Raw genomic sequence first — 19,445 nt, 5'->3', positions numbered from 1 at the left:
ACAAATGTCTTGTTAGGATCTTTCACCTTTTATTTTATTTTTCACTTCTTTCATTGTTGTTCATATTCTTTCTATGATTAGGTGTCCTTACATTTTGTGATCTTGTGTTAGGTGATCTTCCATGACACTTATTTAACAAAAATATCAGTTTTAATGGTACATGACACTTGTGGTCCTATGTTTTAGTAGTTTAGTTTGACTCAACATCCAAGTAGCTTTCATTCAAATAATCCTCCAACCACCAGTTGGATGAGATCGTGAGTTTTCTTTCCATTCAACAGGTGCCTGACTTTCATTAAAGGCTGTGTGTTATATATTCTGTTCCTTGATCCTATGAAAGACGCCATTTGGTCTTTGTTCTTTCTTTTGAATAGCAAATCTGGTGGCAAAGATTCATTTTTATTTTATGCCACTGTGGACAACCAGAAGTTCCAAAAGTGGTAGATGGATGCTTTGATGTCAGGTCTTGGGGATGGTAAGGCATTCCTGGACATCCCTCCAAAAGTAGAGTAAATCTTGTTGGGGCACAGGCATCAGGGAGGGTGGGGGGTATATTTTGTCATGTTGTTTGTCCCTGGGATGCTAGGCACGGGGCTTGGAAACATCCCCATAGACTCCAGTATAATGTTAATACCAAATTTTAACAAATTAAGTAATTTCAGCAACAAGAGATAAGTTGATGTTATGAATCAATGTTTCTCATTTTTTCTATTCATGTTTCTTTGAAACAAGGTTTGACAAAATCTAATTTGCTTAAGCTAAACTCAGAAATAAATTGGCCATGGATTTCATCTGTTCACGCACAAAAGAAGTATTCTATGAAACCTGATAAACAGAATCTTCTAGTGACTAAGTAGAATGACTTTATGTTGTAAAAAAAAAAGCATTTAAGAGAGATTGTCTGTTAAACAGAAATCAGCTTTATACCTATCAAAGCTAAAAATTATGTTTGCCGGATGTAAGGCTGTACCAAATGCAGGAAAATTCTTTCCGTATCAGAAGACATGCATGTTTAATGTTGTATGAGTCGCTTACTGTGTTTCCTTTCTGTGCATCATTCTTTTGCAGTGTTCAATGCTTAATCTAACTTCCTTGTGTTTTTACCTAAACTATACAAAGTCAGCAGACTAAGCATTTAATTCCAAAAAATTGATTTATTGCTTGTAATTCTTATTGCAGGTTGGGTCGGAGTTGTCATTCCGACTCCCACTTGCATCAGCTTCATCTTTTGAAGGCCTGTTTAGGGAGATTGAGAATTGTATTGAAAGCAGATGTAATTCTACAGTAATAGAAAGGGAGAATACTGCCATTGAAAAATATCATTGTATTGAGAGTTATGGGATTTCTGTTACGACATTGGAAGAGGTATTCCTGAGGGTTGCTGGGTCTGACTTTGACAGTAATGAATCTTATGTACCTGTTAAAGACAATGTTGATGTGGAAGAAATATTGGAACCTTGCTTTGGATCTGGAGATGAAAAGGTTTGCAACATAAAGGGTGACAGATGGTTGTCAACGAAAACAGCAAAAAAGATATTTTCTGCAGTCTGTAGCTCATTTATACTAATACTGTCTACATTTTGCAGTATTCTATGCCTCTGTAGAACGAAAAACCACTATGTAGTAGATGATGCAGAAAGGCCTCCTTTTTGGGAACATTTTAAAGCTCTTGTCATTAAACGTGCAATATGTGCCAGAAGAGATAAAAGGACGATTGCATTCCAGCTACTTGTACCAGCATTATTTTTGTTTCTTGGGCTATTTTTGTTGATGCTTAAGCCACATCCAGATCAAATTTCTGTTGCTTTGACAACTGATAATTTCAATCCGCTTCTTCGAAGTGGTGGAGGTGGTGGGCCAATTCCATTCAATCTCTCTTTGCCAATTGCGCTCGAGGTTTTCTTATTTCTTTACTGATGGTTTTTGCAGGAATGTGTTGATAAGTTATTTCATTTGTCAAAGTGATAACACTTGATTATAAAACTTCTGCATGATTAAAATCTGAGAGTGTGTTTGAGCTAAAATACAAATACCTCTTGTCTCTTGTATTCTGATTCCTTTTTCACTAACATTTAGATCTGGTTTTAATAATGAATCGCAATTATGGTTTCTGTTCCCTAATTGCTCCTCCATTATTTTTGGAAAGATGAAATTGAAGTTACTGTTAATTTTTTAATCTAATGTTTTGTAGGTTGCAAGTAATGTTAAAGGAGGATGGATTCAAAGAGAAAAACCATGCACATATAAATTTCCAAACACAAAGCAGGCAATGACTGATGCCATTTATATAGCAGGTCCTCATCTAGGACCAAGTCTATTGTCGATGAGTGAATACCTCATCACTAGTTTAAACGAATCATATCAATCAAGGTATGTTATAATATTTCAATGTCAGTGAATCTCAGTCAGCAAGGAAACATGGTGTTTTGTGAGGAATTATGTACTGAGATTTTTCATACCTGTATGTCATTAGTAAAGAATAATTGCTGGTGAATTTGTAATCAATCTTAACTTGACATGCCATATACTGTGTGTGTGTTTCTGTATATGATGTTGGGTACTAAATTGTAACTAGCCTTACATATTTCCAAGCCCTTAATCAAAACTGATTCTGAATAATTGATAATTGTATCTCCTGGTTTTGGGTAGGGTGAAAAAGTTCTTTAGAATCGATGATTAGGTTAATGAATCAATGATCAGTCATAATAAATGTTCCAAGTACCTTCTATACTTTTTTTTTTTGAAAGTAATTGCATTTTGTGGAAGGGTGTATACAAATAAAAGAAACAGTGGAACTGAGTTTTTGGTATTAAGACTATTTTGACATCAAAGAGAAGGGGTATAATTATTGAATTTATAAAACACTTTCAAAATAATATTGAAGATGGTATCGTTGGGATTGAATTCATTCTTTTAGATTTTTCTTGCATTTATATATAAAGCTCACTTCCCTTCATGCATCAAACAATGGCCTGCTTACCAATAATTATATATTTTCTTTGTCAACAATAGCTCACTGTAGCTTACTCAATGATTTACTGACTTAAAACTAATATACTAATGATGCCACGTTTCCAACATTGCCCCCCTTATTGAATGACTCCAAACAAAGTTAGCTATGCTATTATCAGAGTGGTAAAACAACTTAAGCACATGCTGAATGAAGTAGGACATACTCGTAGCTCACTAAGTAACACAAACTGGCCAGCACACACCTCCTTAAACATATTGGTGGATGCCTTGATGTCCATCTCAAATCCTAAGTACAACAGGATAAAACAAGTACTAATTCAAGGAAACAAATTACTCCTCTGAGAGAACAAGTCCCTGCAGTGTACAATGAGAGAGCATTCCTTCTTTCTGTGGACATCCTCTTCTATGTAAAAATCCCCCTTCATTGTATGACGGGAACGAATTCCTCCTGAAGTGTATGGTAGGAACATGTCACTTCATATCTGAGAAGCCAAGCCCTTCTCTCATATCTGGTGCCTCGCAAATAGTGTATCAACTCCTAGCAAGGAGCTAACCTGAAATGGGAAAGTGCCTTTTTACTGGTCTTCCAATCTCCTTTCTAAATCCTTTGCATCTATCTGATAGGAACAACACAAAAAATTAAAACCATTGAAAGCTCCAATAGCATCTCATATTATGCCAATGGGGAGCTGAAGAACATTGCAAGGCTGTTATCACATTACATAAACAGTATGTGACAAGATATGAAACATTCATACAGAAAGTATTTATAAAAAATAAATATAAAAAAATTGTTAAGAATTATGTTTTGCAGGTCCAAACTCAGAACTATGTAAAAATTTGTAATGTACCCCGCTTAGCCAGTTTGGATATATGTTGTCGTTAGCCCGTTCTTTTATGGTCCCGAGGGCTAACCAGGACTTTAAATGGGATCCTGAGGTTATTTGGCCTAGTCAAATTTAATAACAGGCCAAATGGAGTTCGTTTGTTGGGTTTCGGGGAGGACCTACTATTTTTAGTAAGCCAACAGGGGATCCGGGCCTTCATTTTTTCGGCGGTAGGATGAGATGTATTTTGTGAAGCTCTTTCTGATGAGCTATTATATGTGGGATTCCAAATTTATTTGGTATATTATTTTAATGTTTGAAGTTATAACGATAAAAGTGACTATTTAAATTAAATATTATAATGTTTCATAAAGTCACTTTATAAAAATCAAGTTCCCCCTTTTAAAGTACATGCATGGGCATTTGTAAAAGGGAAAAAAGTAACATTAAAACTCATGTATTATCCCACATTGGCAAGAGGGAAGCGTAGAACTAGTGAAGAAGGGTTAAAAGAAAGAGGATAGCTCTCATTTGGGCATGCTTGGATATTATGTGAATTTGGCAATTGTGGAGATTTTCTCCTTGGGCTTGGAGGATGTAAACCCTCTGTGCTATCAATCTTGACGCCATTGAAAGACATGGTCTTGAGATTTGTGTTGGAACTTCAAGGTAATTTATATTGATATCTATTCTCTATTTGGTTGAATATCACTATGCCAGGAAGAGTTCAGTTTTGGTAGTCGGGAATGAAGAGCCAAATTATAAATCTGGGTTGCTGATAGAGTTCGAAGTTCATAGTATTTCCCCAGGCTGCTGTACATGTTACTGGACGTCTCTGTTGAAGGCATCATTTAGCATGGCTGGGTTTGTGGCCGAGCTACAGTGACAGCGCTACAATACCGAGCTACAGTGCCGAGCTACAGTGACACGGCTACAGTAATTGCTGTCTTGTGGAAATCAGATTGTGAGGTATTTGATATTTTGTTTGAAGGAGATTGTCAGTTCCTTGGGAGTTCGATTTGAAGGAATAAAGCTGGGTTGAAGATAGACTACTGGCAAATAATTTGTGTCTATTTTGGAGGGGCTGCAAATCAGTGCTGTGGCTGTCTAGTGACTGCATATAGGCACAGAGCCAGTACTACCAGGTCTGGAGTTTGAACATTTTCAAAGCGATCTGCTGTTGCTATTGCTGGAGCTGTTTCTTGTGAGTAACTGTTACATTCTTGTCAAACCTGTGTGAAACTTATGTTGGTAATTACCAAGCTTGCAATTGTCTGATACTCTGATTTGTAATGCAAATTTCTGAGATAAATCTGAATGTTGGAAGCTGTAAAAAAATTGCATTGAAGTTATGTTTATGTAACTCTTGAAGTATTCATCTTGTTATTTAATTATTTATTATTGAAAGTAACTGTAAGCAATAGTTTTATATTGACAAACATTTCATCCATACTGGAAAGAGACAAATCAGAAATCTCAGCTACCAGATTGCTTGCAAGCTGTTTGACAAAATTTTCACAAGTAGACGGATTCAAAAAACAAGCTGAAAATGGGGTGGCCTATTACAGTGGTATCAGAGCTTTTTTATCCTTCCATCCTAGTGGGTACAAACACAATGAACAGGTGGTGATATGACAGATTGGAGTGTTCAACCTTTAACTCATCACTATAATTTAAGAAGAACTAGGGCTTGTCTAAACACAGAACAAGAGGGATAGGGAAATCTAGAGGATCATATTGATACAGGTGAACAGGTTATTTGGCAATATGGGAGGCAGGAATGCTGGGGATCCTAGAGAGGAAAGATTCTTACAGTTATTAGAGACTTTGGCACAGGGACAGCGATTAGCAGAACAAAGGGCACAGGAATAGAATCAGAGATTGGAGCTTATGATGCAGATGATGGCTCACCAAATGGGGTTGAATGCTAACATGGGTGGAGGAAATAATCAGAATGGTAATAATCAGAATGGTAACAATCAAAATGGGAATAATCAGGATGGGACACATAATGGAGGTGAACAAGTTGGGAACGATTTCGGTCATGCACCCCAGCAAGCTAGGACAGTGAATTCGAGGCCCATGATTCCCACATTTCCTCCTACAGCCCCAGAGCAGCCTGTACTAGAGCCCCAGATCATTGATATATAGGACCAGTTGAGGAGAGATTGGGAAGCCGGAGGTCCAAATTTTATTGCTGCAATTACCTTTAGGGAGTATATGGATGTGCGGATGAAACATATGCCACATGGACATGATAGGAACCAGAGCTATGAGCTACGAAAGAAAGTAGGGAAACTTCAGTTACCATATTATGATGGCTTGGGGAAGTCTATAGCAAGAGCTTGGGTTCAAAAGCTTGACACATACTTTCAATTGAACCCTATGCCTGAGGAAGAGGCTATTAAGTAGACAGCAATTCATTTGGATGGGTTAGCACACGAGTGGTGGCATCATGGTATGGTCACTATGGGGCATGCACACATTACCTCATATGTGGAGTTTATGGAGAGACTAATTGAACGTTTTGATAGGAAGGATCCAGAACTCCATTTCAAGGAGTTAGCTCAGATTAAACAGTGGGGATCATTGGAAACATACATTTCAGAGTTTCAGAAACTTGCAGTGTTAGTAACAGATGTATCTGAATAGAGGATACTAGTTATATTTATGGATGGGTTAGCTGATCCGTTGAGAGGGTGGATTAAAGCTCTCAACCCTCCCACTTTGCAAGAAGGCATTAAGAAAGCTTGTGACATGGATTCTTCTTCAACTTCCAAAAATAAATTCCAGGCAAAGAGTTCCCCTTCGAGGAAAGATAAGGACAGGAAACCTTTTCATAGAGAGGCTCAACCACCTAAGGAGGAAAGTAAGAGGTTGGACAATGAGACACTTAATGATCTCAGGAAGAAGAAGCTTTGTTTTCATTGCAGGGAGCCTTGGGATTTGTCACATAAGTTTCCATTGAAAGCAAAAGCTAAGCAGATGGAGTACTTTTCAGCCGAAGAGTCAGTGGATGGAGATTCAGAGCAGTCATCAGAATTAGATGGAGATGATGATAATTCTTCACATGAGGAAGCACACAGTGATAGCATGATAGCTCAGTTGTCCAGTATATAGGAGGCTGTCACTTTCAGAGTTAGGGGAACTTTGGATGGACAGAGATTTGTGGCACTCATTGATACAAGGGCAACACATAACTTCATTGATGAGAAGTTTGTGTCACGCAGAGGGCTACATACAGAGGAGCATAGGGGATTTAAGGTGATGGTTGCCGATGGCTTCAAAATCGACTGTACCAAGAAAATCTCCAACTTGTAGCTTCGTTTGGGAGATTATGACATGGTGGGAGATTTCTTCGTGGTCAACATTGGTGATCAGGATATGGTGCTTGGAATGAACTCGATGAAGTCTCTGGAAGAGTTTACATTTAACCTCCAGAAAATGGAAATGAGGTTTGAGGCAAATGGTAAGAAGATAGTGCTCATAGGTTTGTCAGATGGGAGACTTTGAGTGGTGTCACTCAAGCGGATGCAGAGTTTCTTTAGACATGATCAGGGGCAGTGGGCAGTAGAGTTCAAAGGAATGCCGGAGATAACAAAGCAGCATGAACAAGAGTATCCACCTGATGTACAAGAACTAATAACCAAAAATACTAAGGTGTTTGGTGAGATACCTCTAGGGAGACCCCCGGATAGGGGAATCGAGCATGTTATTGAGTTAGAGGAAGGGGCTAAGCCAGTCATCATCACACCCTACCACCATCCAAAGAGATATAAGGATGAAATAGAAAAGGCAATCAAGGAGTTGATTGACATGGGGCACATACGGCCAAGCAAGAGTCCTTTCGCTTCTTCAGTAGTATTGGCGAAGAAGAAAGATGGTACAATGAGGATGTGCATTGATTATAGGGAGCTAAACAAGAAGACAATCAAGAACTGATACCCTATCCCGCGCATTGATGTGCTTATTGATGAATTGCACGGTGCATGCTACTTCTCTAAGATTGATTTGAGATCCGGCTACCACCAGATACAGGTTAGAGAGGTGGATGTGGAGAAGATAGCTTTCTAGATGCCACTACGGACATTTTGAGTTCTTAGTCATGCCCTTCGGGTTGACTAATGCTCCTGCCACTTTCCAGTCCTGTATGAATAGAGTGTTCAGAGATCAGTTGAGGAAGTTTGTGTTGATATTTTTTGATGATATACTGATATATAGCCGTACTTGGAAGGAACATTTGAAGCATAATGATACAGTGCTCAGTGTTCTAGAAATGGAGTCATTATATGCCAAGATGAGTAGATGTGAGTTCAGGATGACAAAGTTGCTCTATCTAGGGCATATTATTAGTGTAGGAAGTGTTCGGGTTGAGCTAGACAAGATCATGGCCATTCTGGATTGGCCACCGCCGAGGAACACTTCACAACTCAAGGGATTTCTCGGGCTTTGTGGGTTCTACCGCAGATTTGTGAAGGGATTTTCACAAATAGCAGCACCACTTACAGATTTGACACGAAAAGACAATTTCAAGTGGTCAGAGAGTGCTCAGGATTGTTTTGACAGGTTCAAGAAGCTGATGAGTACATGTCCTGTTTTGGCTATTCCAGATTTCACAGACCTTTTGAGTTGCAATGTGATGCCTCGGGAGAGGGCATAGGAGCTGTCCTCATGCAGGAAAAACATCCCATCACATATTAAAGCAGAAAATTACGAGGTGTTGAAAGAACTTACATCATTTATGACAAAGAAATGCTAGCAATCATGCACGCGCTAGCTAAGTTCAAGTAGTACTTAGTAGGAAGCCGATTCACAGTAAAAACAAATCATAATAGCTTGAAACATTTCCTTGGACAAAAGGATCTTAATGACAGGCAACAGAAATGGGTGAGTAAGTTACAGGCCTATGATTTTGACATAGTCTATGTCAAAGGGAAGAAAAATATTGTAGCAGATGCTTTATCCAGGAGGCCTCATTTTCTTGCTGTTGGGATAGTCATGAATGATTGGAGAGAGATAATATTGGCAAAGTATGCCAAGGATAGTTGGGCATCTAGCGTTATGAGGGGGCTATTCAAGATAGTCGATATACTGTTGTAAATGATCAGATCATTTACAAGGGGAGGATTTATTTGGTACCTATGTCTGCTATGAAGCAAAAGATCTTGAGAGCATTTCATGATTCACCATTAGCCGGACATCAAGGATTCTTTAAGACATATCGATAGGTGAGAGAGCGCTTCACTTGGAAGGGGCTCAAGTTTGAAGTGCTACAGTTTGTTAGGGAGTGCCCAGTGTGTCAGTAGAACAAACATGAACATTCCTTTCCAGGCAGATTGCTACAGCCCCTACCTATACCTGAGAGGAAGTGGGATAGCATTTCCATGGATTTTATCACAGGCCTTCCAAAGGCACAGGGTCAGGATTGTATTTTTGTTGTGGTAGACAGATTGACGAAATTTGCACATTTTTTTGCAATTTCGTCTACATATTCAATAGTACAGATAGCAGAGCTATTCTTTCGAGAGGTATTTAGATTACATGGGATGCCACGGAGCATAGTCAGCGATAGAGACAACAGGTTTATGAGCCACTTTGGCAGGAGTTGTTCAGGTTGAGTGGAACAGAGCTCACTCCAAGTACCAGTTGAGTGGTACCCCCAAACTGATGGGCAGACAGAGATGGTGAACAAATGGGTTGAGGGGTACCTTGGAAACTACATTGCAGGACAGTAGAAGGTTTAGGTGAAGTGGCTACATCTAGGGGAGTACTGCTATAACACCTCTTTCCATATGTCTATTCAAATGTCCCCTTTCATGGCATTTTACGGGTATGATGCTCCTAATTTCTTGGATTTGTTATTTGGGGATAGTAGGGTGCCTAAGGCCAAGGATCTTTTGCAGGAGTGTCAGGACATTATGCGATCTTTGAAGGAAAATTTGCAAAGGGCACAAAATCAACAGAAGCAATATGTTGATCAGCATAGGGTTGAGAGGTCTTTTGAGGTGGGAGACATATTGTACCTCATGTTACAGCCGTATAGACAATCCTCTCTCAAGAGGAGTGGAGTAGAGAAATTGAAACCACGCTACTATGGACCATTCAAAGTAATCAGGAGAGTGGGCGAGGTAGCTTATGAGTTGGAGCTGCTTGCAGACAGTAAAGTGCATAACGTGTTCCATGTGTCACGCCTTAAGAAGGCATTGGGGGACAATGTGGTGCCTTCAGTAGTTTTGCCACCTCTTGATGATGAGGGGAAGCTTATCTTGGTTTTCGAGGCTATACTTGACACCAGGGAGAGTGCTTCGCAGGAGGACTATCAGGGAGTACCTAGTGAAGTGGAGGAACTTACCAGTTGAGGATGCAACATGGGAGGCAGAGCAAATTCTTTAGCATCTAGAGTTGAGATTGCTTGGGGACAAGTAATTTCAAGAGGGGTGGACTGTAATGTCCCTCGCTTAGCCAGTTTGGATATATGTTGTCGTTAGCCTGTTCTATTGTGGTCCCGAGGGCTAACTAGGACTTCAAATGAGATCCTGAGGTTATTTGGCCTAGTCAAATTTAATTATAGGCCAAATGGAGTTCGTTTGTTGGGTTTTGGGGAGGACTTACTATTTTTAGTAAGCCAACAGGGTATGCGGGCCTTTCATTTTTCGGCGGTAGGATGAGATGTATTTTGTCAAGCTCTTTCCGATGAGCTATTATATGTGGGATTCCAAATTTATTTGGTATATTATTTTAATGTTTGAAGTTATAACGATAAAAGTGACTATTTAAATTAAATATTATAATGTTTCATAAAGTCATTTTTTATAAAAATCAAGTTCCCCCTTTTAAAGTACATGCATGGGCATTTGTAAAAGGGAAAAAAGTAACATTAAAACTCATGTATTATCCCACATTGGCAAGAGGGAAGCGTAGAACTAGTGAAGAAGTGTTAAAAGAAAGAGAATAGCTCTCATTTGGGCATGCTTGGATATTATGTGAATTTGGCAATTGTGGAGATTTTCTCCTTGGGCTTGGAGGATGTAAACCCTCTGTGCTATCAATCTTGACGCCATTGAAAGACATGGTCTTGAGATTTGTGTTGGAACTTCAAGGTAATTTATATTGATATCTATTCTCTATTTGGTCGAATTTCACTGTGCCAGGAAGAGTTCAGTTTTGGTAGTCGGGAATGAAGAGCCAAATTATAAATTTGGGTTGCTGATAGAGTTCGAAGTTCATAGTATTTCCCCAAGCTACTGTACATGTTACTGGACGTCTCTGTTGAAGGCATCATTTAGCATGGCTGGGTTTGTGGCTGAGCTACAGTGACAGCGCTATAGTACCGAGCTACAGTGACACGGCTACAGTAATTGCTGTCTTGTGGAAATCCGATTGTGAGGTATTTGATATTTTGTTTGAAGGAGATTGTCAGTTCCTTGGGAGTTCGATTTGAAGGAATAAAGGCTGGGTTGAAGATAGACTGCTGGTAAATAATTTGTGTCTATTTTTAAGGGGCTGCAAATCAGTGCTGTGGCTGTCTAGTGACTGCATACAGGCACAGAACCAGTGATATGATATGATATAATAGATTTTAATGACGTCCATGAGACTAAAGTAGTCTATGGGACCCATGCAATCACCCTCCCGAGTCAGGAGCGGAACTAGTCAGTTGTAAAGTTTTGGATAACTTGTCTCTCCTTCTCTGAAGTTTGGTAATCAAATCCGCTGCTCTCTTCACTTGATCTTCCTCGAATAAATATTTGAAGTCCTTGTTCTGCAATATTTTTGTATAACCAGATCTGATGTCATTGTAAGGCAGGCAGTCCTTGACAAAGTGCTGCTCTGTCTCAACTATTCCCATAGTACGATCAGGTCTGGAGTTTGAACATTTTCAAAGTGATCTGCTGTTGCTATTGCTGGAGCTGTTTCTTGTGAGTAACTGTTACATTCTTGTCAAACCTGTGTGAAACTTATGTTGGTAATTACCAAGCTTGCAATTGTCTGATACTCTGATTTGTAATTCAAATTTCTGAGATAAATCTGAATGTTGGAAGCTTTAAAAAAATTGCACTGAAGTTATGTTTATGTAACTCTTGAAGTATTCATCTTGTTATTTAATTATTTATTATTGAAAGTAACTGTAAGCAATAGTTTTATATCGACAAACATTTCATCCATACTGGAAAGAGACAAATCAGAAATCTCAGCTACCAGATTGCTTGCAAACTGTTTGACAAAATTTCCACAAGCAGACGGATTTAAAAAACAAGCTGAAAACGGGGTGGCCTATTACAAAATTCCCCTTCATTGTATGATGGGAAAAAATTCCTTCTGAAGTGTATGGTAGGAACAAGTCACTTTATATCTGAGAAGCCAAGCCCTTTTCTCAATGTCCCCCTTGCATCCAGAAATGTCACACAATATGAAGATCTGGTCTGGTGCCTTGCAAGTAGTGTATCAACTCCTAGCAAGGAGTTCATATTATGCTAATGGGGAGCTGAAGAACATTGCAAGGCTGTTATCACATTACATAAACAGCATGTCATAAGATATGAAACATTCATACAGAAAGTATTTGTAAAATATAAATATAAAAAACTTGTTAAGAATTATGTTTTGCAGGTCCAAAATCAGATGTATATCATCTGATCTATGAATTCCAAAATTTTTCCTTCTTCCTTGACAAAAATGGATTTGAAATTGTAACTACAGGAGGATTTTTTTTTAGTCTACCATTCTAAGAACCCTGGGATATGAACCCTTTTGATGAAAAATACGATTGTCAACCTATAGCACCTTGAGTGAAGAGCAGAGGAATGATATGGGTTGTTGCAATGACTGTTATTCTCGGATAGTGACAACAAACCAATGCAAATCCTCCTATGATATCTTGCCACTGACATTGCTGAGTGTTCTCTTTGCTACAGATGTTTGGAAATAGAAACAAATGATGCGCTGCAACTGAAAACTTGTTCTTAACCCTATTACAAATCTACTTTTCTTGTGTGATGAAAACCAGACTCTGAACATTTTGAAATAAATTTCAAAGACAACTGTTGAACTTTGAGGACTGAAACTTCACCGAAGTAGCTATCTACGTCTTTTGAATGGATGGGAACTATATATTTGGGCTAATTTCCTTTTTAATGACAGCTATGAAACCCTTGTCATTAGTTTGCAAATTCAGCAAAATCATGATGGAAAACCTCACAAAATGTCTGAAGAATTATACAACATGCTTTTGAAGTTGAAACCTTAGAGTTTTCAAACAATATTCCGAAATTGGAAAAAAAGTTGAAAAAGTCCCTTAGACCATGATAGTGCCTTGGATAAAAAACTGCTGAGAGTGATAGCAGAATAAGCAAAAGAAATGGATCAGCCTCCATTATGTGCCTCTCTTGTCAGTTTCGCCCTTTCAGTGTCAGAAAACCTTGGTACTGCAAGAAAAAATCCAATTCCTTTTCACTTTGATTCAATTCAGAATGTGAAACAATCAAGCACCTGCTAGATTCACTTTTAATGAACTCTAACCGCTCAAAATTTTGTGTCAATCTACTAAGATGACTTATCTGTGACTCACTACTATTAGTTTTTGGTCCAAACGGTAAAGTTGTAGTTTTTCAGTTACTTTGCCTTTTAGAATTTGGTTGACACACAAGAAAATGGACTTTAGGAATTCTTAGCCACCAGAACCTATGTCGTAAACCAGACTGGTACACTCCTTATGTATTGCTGCAACTCTGAGTTTGCTGAAAACCCAAGATATGCTCTGTGAAAGCATTTTCCATTTGAGGATTGGTTTGTCTTGGTTACCTTATGTGTTGTTGCCACTTCTTTGTCATTTAGTAGAGTTTCCCATTTGTTTGGACAGATTCATAGGTAAAAAGACGCTGCACCTAGGATCGCACTTCCTTTTACTTGATCTATAGATGACCTGGACAAACTGACAATACAATCCAAGCTTCATGGGTTGCCTAACAACATAGTGAGAAATAGTAATAGCAAGTTTCTGAGCTTATTCTGGCTTGAGCTTTTCAGATTGAGTGGTATGTAGCATAGTCGCAACACTACCTATCATCTGCTGTCCGGTGACCAGACAAAAATAGTAAACAAGTGGGTTGAAGCTTATTTGTGGAATTATGTGTGAGGCCAACATAAGGCTTGGGTTCAATGGTTGCATTTAGGTGAGTGCTGTTACAATACCACCTACCACATAACTATCAAGATGACCCCATTTATGGTACTGTATGGGTACGAAGCCCCAAACTGCATCGATTTACTCTTTTGAGAAAACAAGGTGTCGAAGACTAAGGATTCACTACAGGTCAGTCAAGACATTTTAAGGTTACTCAAGAAGAACATCCAGACATAAAATCAATAGAAATTATATGCTGATCAGCATATGATTGTGCCCAGCTTTGAGATTGGTGATATGGTTGACTTGAGACTCCAACCTTATAGACAGTCCTCTTTGAGGAAGAATGGTCTTGAGAAACTTAAGCCACAATTTTATGGTCCAATTGGAGTTACTTAATGCACTGGGGAGGTGGCCTATGAGCTAGATTTGCTAGCGAGCAATGAGGTGCATAATGTATTGTATGACACGAAACATAAAAATCTCTGGGCCATAATGTAGTACCATCAACAAAGTTGCCACCCCTGTATGAGGAGGGGAAACTGGTATTTGTTTTAGAAGCAATCATTGATACTAGGAAAATGACACTTCAGAAAGGACAATCAAAGAATATAAGGTTAAGTGAAAACTGGAAAAACTTGTTGGTTGAGGATGCTACTTGGGACAATCAATTTGGGGAAGCCTAGACTGTGATGTCCTTTTGGCATTCGTTGCATGATGTTGTCATTATCCTATTTCCCCACAGTTCTGTAGCTAACTAGGACATTAAAAGGACTTAGAGGCCATTTGGCCTAGGCAATTTCAGTGGTAGGTCTTTCTGAGATGTTAAGAGGTAGTCTTGGGCACACTTACTATTTACAGTAAGTCAGTTTGACATGATTGGAACCTCTAGTGGTAGTGACATGTCAATGTTACTGGTTTAAAATCAACAAATAGATTATTTATCATTGATATGATTCATTATGCATTAATAAAGTTTATTCAAATATTAAACTATATTAATGCATAGTGTAGAGTTTGTGGAAGATATTTAAATAAAAGAGTTCACCTTCATTCCATACTACATTAGAAACACAAAATATTGGTTCGGGACATGAAGGAAAATCACGTTAAATGGCATAGAAATTATTAAAGAAAAGCAATCACGAGAAAGTATGTGCAAAAAAGCAAAAATTCAAAAAAGGATAGGAAAGTGCAAAAACTTTGATTTCATTTATCTCACATTGACAAAGCAAGTGGATGAGCTCTCAGAAAGTGTGATAAAAGAGATTGAAGAGTTCTCTTCGAGCACGCTGGGACAATATATGAAATTTGGTGAAATTGTGGAGATTTTTTCTCGTAGACTTGGAGGACAAAATCATTCTGTGCTGACATTTTTCTCGCTGTTGCAAGACATAGTCAGAAGGATTGGAATTCAAAAAGGTAAAATCTATTGCTATTTCTTATAAATGCTGAGATTGGAGTTGCAAGGAGAGTTCAATTGCAGGGCTTAGAAAGGTACCGTTGTTTGATTTGCTGTAAATGAGTTGCTGTGAACAACTGAAATCTTTTAGGGAAATCCATACATACTGTACAACACTCAAGTCCCTAGAAGGCTGCCATACATACTGAAATTACTGTCTAAGATATTATGGAAGTGTTGTACATGTTGGAGTTGATTTAGAGGTGTCATACAAGGTCTGGTATAGCCACAGAAGGGCTGTCACTGCAATTAATGAGCATTGAGGTGCCGTCTCTGATTTCCTAACAGCTTCAAGGACAGTAATGAGTCTGCAGATCATCTGGGCGGCATTAGAAGATACACAACTGCTATTATGCTGTACTATGGCCAGACAGAGTATATTAATCAGTCAGTTTTTTGGGTGGAGTTGCAGCTAGGTTTGGAGGTCGTTACGAGTGTTATCTGAAGCTGCTATGTGTATGTAACAGTGAAAATCGGTATGTTAACTGTGAGCATTGACATTGTCACTGAATTTAATATCATAGTTGTCGAATGTCATATATATTATAAACATTGCTGCTGTTTACCAGTGAAAATAATTCATTTATGATAAATGTTTAATCACTTTATTACATAAATAGTGTTGTCTACTTATTATGCGCTGTAACTACTTTGCTACATACATTTTGGTTTTCTAATAAGTGATTAATCAGACTCATTACATTCTACCAAGTTTTATCAATCTCAAATAATTCAGAGAGAAAAAGACTAACAAATACAATTTGACAACAAGGACAGACCTTTACAAACAATAAAGCCATCATGAAGATGGTCAACTTTAATATGCAAAAAACTATATGGACTTGGGAAAAATTCCAAAAAAGACTTTGGTGTGAAAAGTCTAATGATTGTGTCACACCATTTATTCCTGAATTCTCAATTAGGTAATGCTACAATTTCCAGTGAATAACAAAATTCAAAAATATAATTAGCCTATGAGGCTCCTGAGCATATAGACTGTAAAGCTGATGCTCACATATATTAGTTTACTTCTGTTGGACTTCCTTTCCAGCTTTTCCTCTATTGCATGGCAGCTTGATTGTTAGAAGTGAAGTCTAAAAACTCGGATTGAGACTCAATTCGGAAGCCCAAAAATAGTGACTTATGGATGAAGCTTGGCACAGACTTGGGAAAAATTTCAGTACAGACTCTGCTAAAAAAAACTCCCTCATAATTACACAAAAATGCTAAGTAGCCCATCCTGATTCTGGTTCGGATTTTGATTTGGGCATTCGGCAACAATCTTTTTGGGCTGAGTCCTCATTCCATGGGTATATATATAGACATTTTAGAAACTATGTATGTATGAATATTGATAGATTCCATACATGTAACATGTCAATGCTTCTTTGTCGCTAGTTAAAAAATTCAAAGCTCAAACATATATTAATAATAATGAGTTAAAGTCTCATAGGCATACCAATGTTGGTGCAACTGCAAACATCTCACAAATCTCATGATAGGTACTTTCTTTAATTGGTCACCATGTCATCATCACCTGTAAGTTGTCCTCATTCATTACTGCAGAGATATGAGTTTCCTTCGTTTATATGATCAGTTCCAGCAGCTTCTCTTTGCTTAGATGCTCAGATTTTGATTGGTGCCAAATCTAGACATTATTGGTTATGTTGCCAAAGGCTTGATACAAATCCTTTTCTTATCAATGGTTCCAGAGGCATCAGCAGTTAGCACAGATCAACAGTTGGTTACATGAACCACCATAATTGAGTCCTTCGAGATCAGATAATCATAGCTTATATTGGTTCATAGTCAGGTATCTCAGATGAATTCTCAATGGCTCAAGACATTCAGTGTCAAAATAAAGTTAAAGTGAGCCCCCTTTTGTCTCTGTGGGTCTGAATTTTAGGGTTGAATTTGACATTAATTTTAAAAAAATACATAAAGAAAGTTAAACTGGGCCACTTTCTCGTTGCCCAAGAGGTCCAGATTCCTGCAGATCCTCCCAGATTCTATTTCGGAGTCCTGCCAGGATAGGGATCTGAATCTGGATTGCTTCGGAATCAGGATCCTGTGCTTTCTGGAGGGATCTGGTATCTTTGCTAGAAATGAAATCAGTGCATTTAGAATTCTAGAGAATATAAAAATCCAATTTGACCATCAATTTGTTATAATGTAATATTCACCTATCAAATGACCCTCAACTCAAAATTTGAAATTTTAGTTGCTATGTTTGTTATCTCCAGGTGCCAGAAGAGTTCAAGATCAGTACTTGGGAGTTCGAGCCTAAGACTTGGGAGTCTTCGAGCAGAATTTTTCTGACTATTTAACCAGACTTGGCTCAGAAGTGCTCTTCGGCTTTCCTTGGCTGCCTTGAGGGCTTATGAGTTGGGAGAATCCTGCTGACTACTTAGAAAATTAAAAAATGCAATCGCTGAGGTGTACCCTTATGTTTCTATGATGACAATCGACAAACTATGCTGATCTGCAGATTCCTGCATTTCTGCTCTAAAATAGTTTGATTTTGGAATGAATGTTTGTAAAAATGAAGCGTAAAATGAAAATACTTCATAGATACCTAGAAAAGGGGAAAAATTTGTGGATTATTTAATAAACTCTAGGAATGTTTTATTTATTTGATGTTATTGAATATCTCATAGGTTTCTCAGAACAAGAGGAAAAAGTTAAAAAACAAAAGAAAAGAAAATAATCTGCCAGTTTCTTACTGATAAAACTAGTTTTCCAAAAGGATCCTTGGCCGCGGGCTCAAACCAGGATTGATTTTTGGAGCTTTTAGTAGTTAAGTATTGGTTATCTCAGTTTTTTAAACCATGAATTGATGTCTTTCTAAAATATCCTTCAATGATTAGGCTCAGGACGAGGTATCAAAACATTTCAATTTAAATTGTGTAAACATAAGCAGAAGGTCATATATTCTTTGTTAGGCTCGGCCATTGTTCATTCTACTTCATTACCATATAGATCAACTGCTAAGAAAACCCTTACTGTCATCAACTTTAATTTCATGCACAGTGAGTAGTGCCAATGTGCATTTTTAATACTGTGAACTACTTAGTGGTTAACAATGTTTATAAATTGCAAAAAAGCTCATCACTGGGAGACAATCTGTGGTTAGGAAGTAGTTCACAGCAATGTTTACTTCAGTGTGAGATTATCTCAGTTAGGAACTTTAGATTTCAATTCTATGCTAAGAAGAGATGGAAGAGAAGACAGTCAAGTATACAAGTCTCCAGCCAAGGCAATCATCAAGTATTTTGACTTCTTCAGCAGATGCTCTTTGCTTTCAATTCTTCTACTTATTTTGTCAACCCTCCATGCTTTCCTTATCCATAGTCATTTTAAGTTCCATCTCCATATTCATGGTTTCAGTATCATCTTTTTGATTTTAAAACTCTTCATTCAATTGCTATTTGTAATGCAATTCCATATAATATTGCAATCTGAAATCAATAATCTTTTTCACAGTTTTCATCTATTTGAGAACTTCGCATTGAGCTCCAAATGTTTGGCATTTACACAAGCAGCCTCACACCATATTTAGAATTTACTTGGCATGGGAAAAATTGTAGTGAAGGATTCTATTTGTTTCTTTGTTTATTGGCATTTAAGATGAGGATGATGGAATTGCAGTGTGCACATGTGGAATCACAATAACACAATGCATCAAATTGGAGATTTAATGTTCAATCTTCATTGAATCAAGTGGATTATGCATGTGTGTGCGTGCATCCAAGCACACGTGTGTGCATCAATGCAAGCACATGTGTGCGCATGTACTTTCTCATGTAGGGGAGAGGGGGGGGGGGGTGTGGGGGGTGTGGGGAGTCATGTTTACACAATGCTTCAAATTTGATATTTGTGTTCAATGCTCATTGAGTCAAGTATAGCCGCAACAAGAAAACCTAAAATTCAGTGCCTTGATAGTGGCAAAAGTGTTGAAGGCTTTACAAATTGTTCAATATTAGGGATTATTTATATTGAAATATACAATTGTCAGTACGTGTAGGTGCCTAATGGAAATAAGTGTGGTAGTTGTTGGATG

The 19,445-nt window shown here is 38.0% G+C and overlaps 1 protein-coding gene across 5 annotated transcripts in view; it reads left to right on the top strand.

Annotated features, from left to right (window-relative positions):
- Positions 1-19,445, top strand: part of ABCA1 (ATP-binding cassette A1) — a 307,414-nt gene that overhangs the window by 184,419 nt on the left and 103,550 nt on the right. For all 5 annotated transcript variants that reach the window (XM_089804610.1, XM_089804609.1, XM_089804613.1 and 2 more), the window contains 2 exons: positions 1,180-1,896; positions 2,192-2,370. In XM_089804610.1, the coding sequence (XP_089660736.1) occupies positions 1,180-1,896; positions 2,192-2,370 (896 nt within the window). The remainder of the gene's footprint in view (positions 1-1,179; positions 1,897-2,191; positions 2,371-19,445) is intronic.

Source organism: Cupressus sempervirens, chromosome 10 (genome assembly GCF_028749045.1).
Source record: "Cupressus sempervirens isolate cs-2001-9-10 chromosome 10, ASM2874904v1, whole genome shotgun sequence".
NCBI classification, from domain to species: Eukaryota; Viridiplantae; Streptophyta; class Pinopsida; order Cupressales; family Cupressaceae; genus Cupressus; species Cupressus sempervirens.
This window is presented reverse-complemented; position numbering and strand designations above follow the sequence as displayed.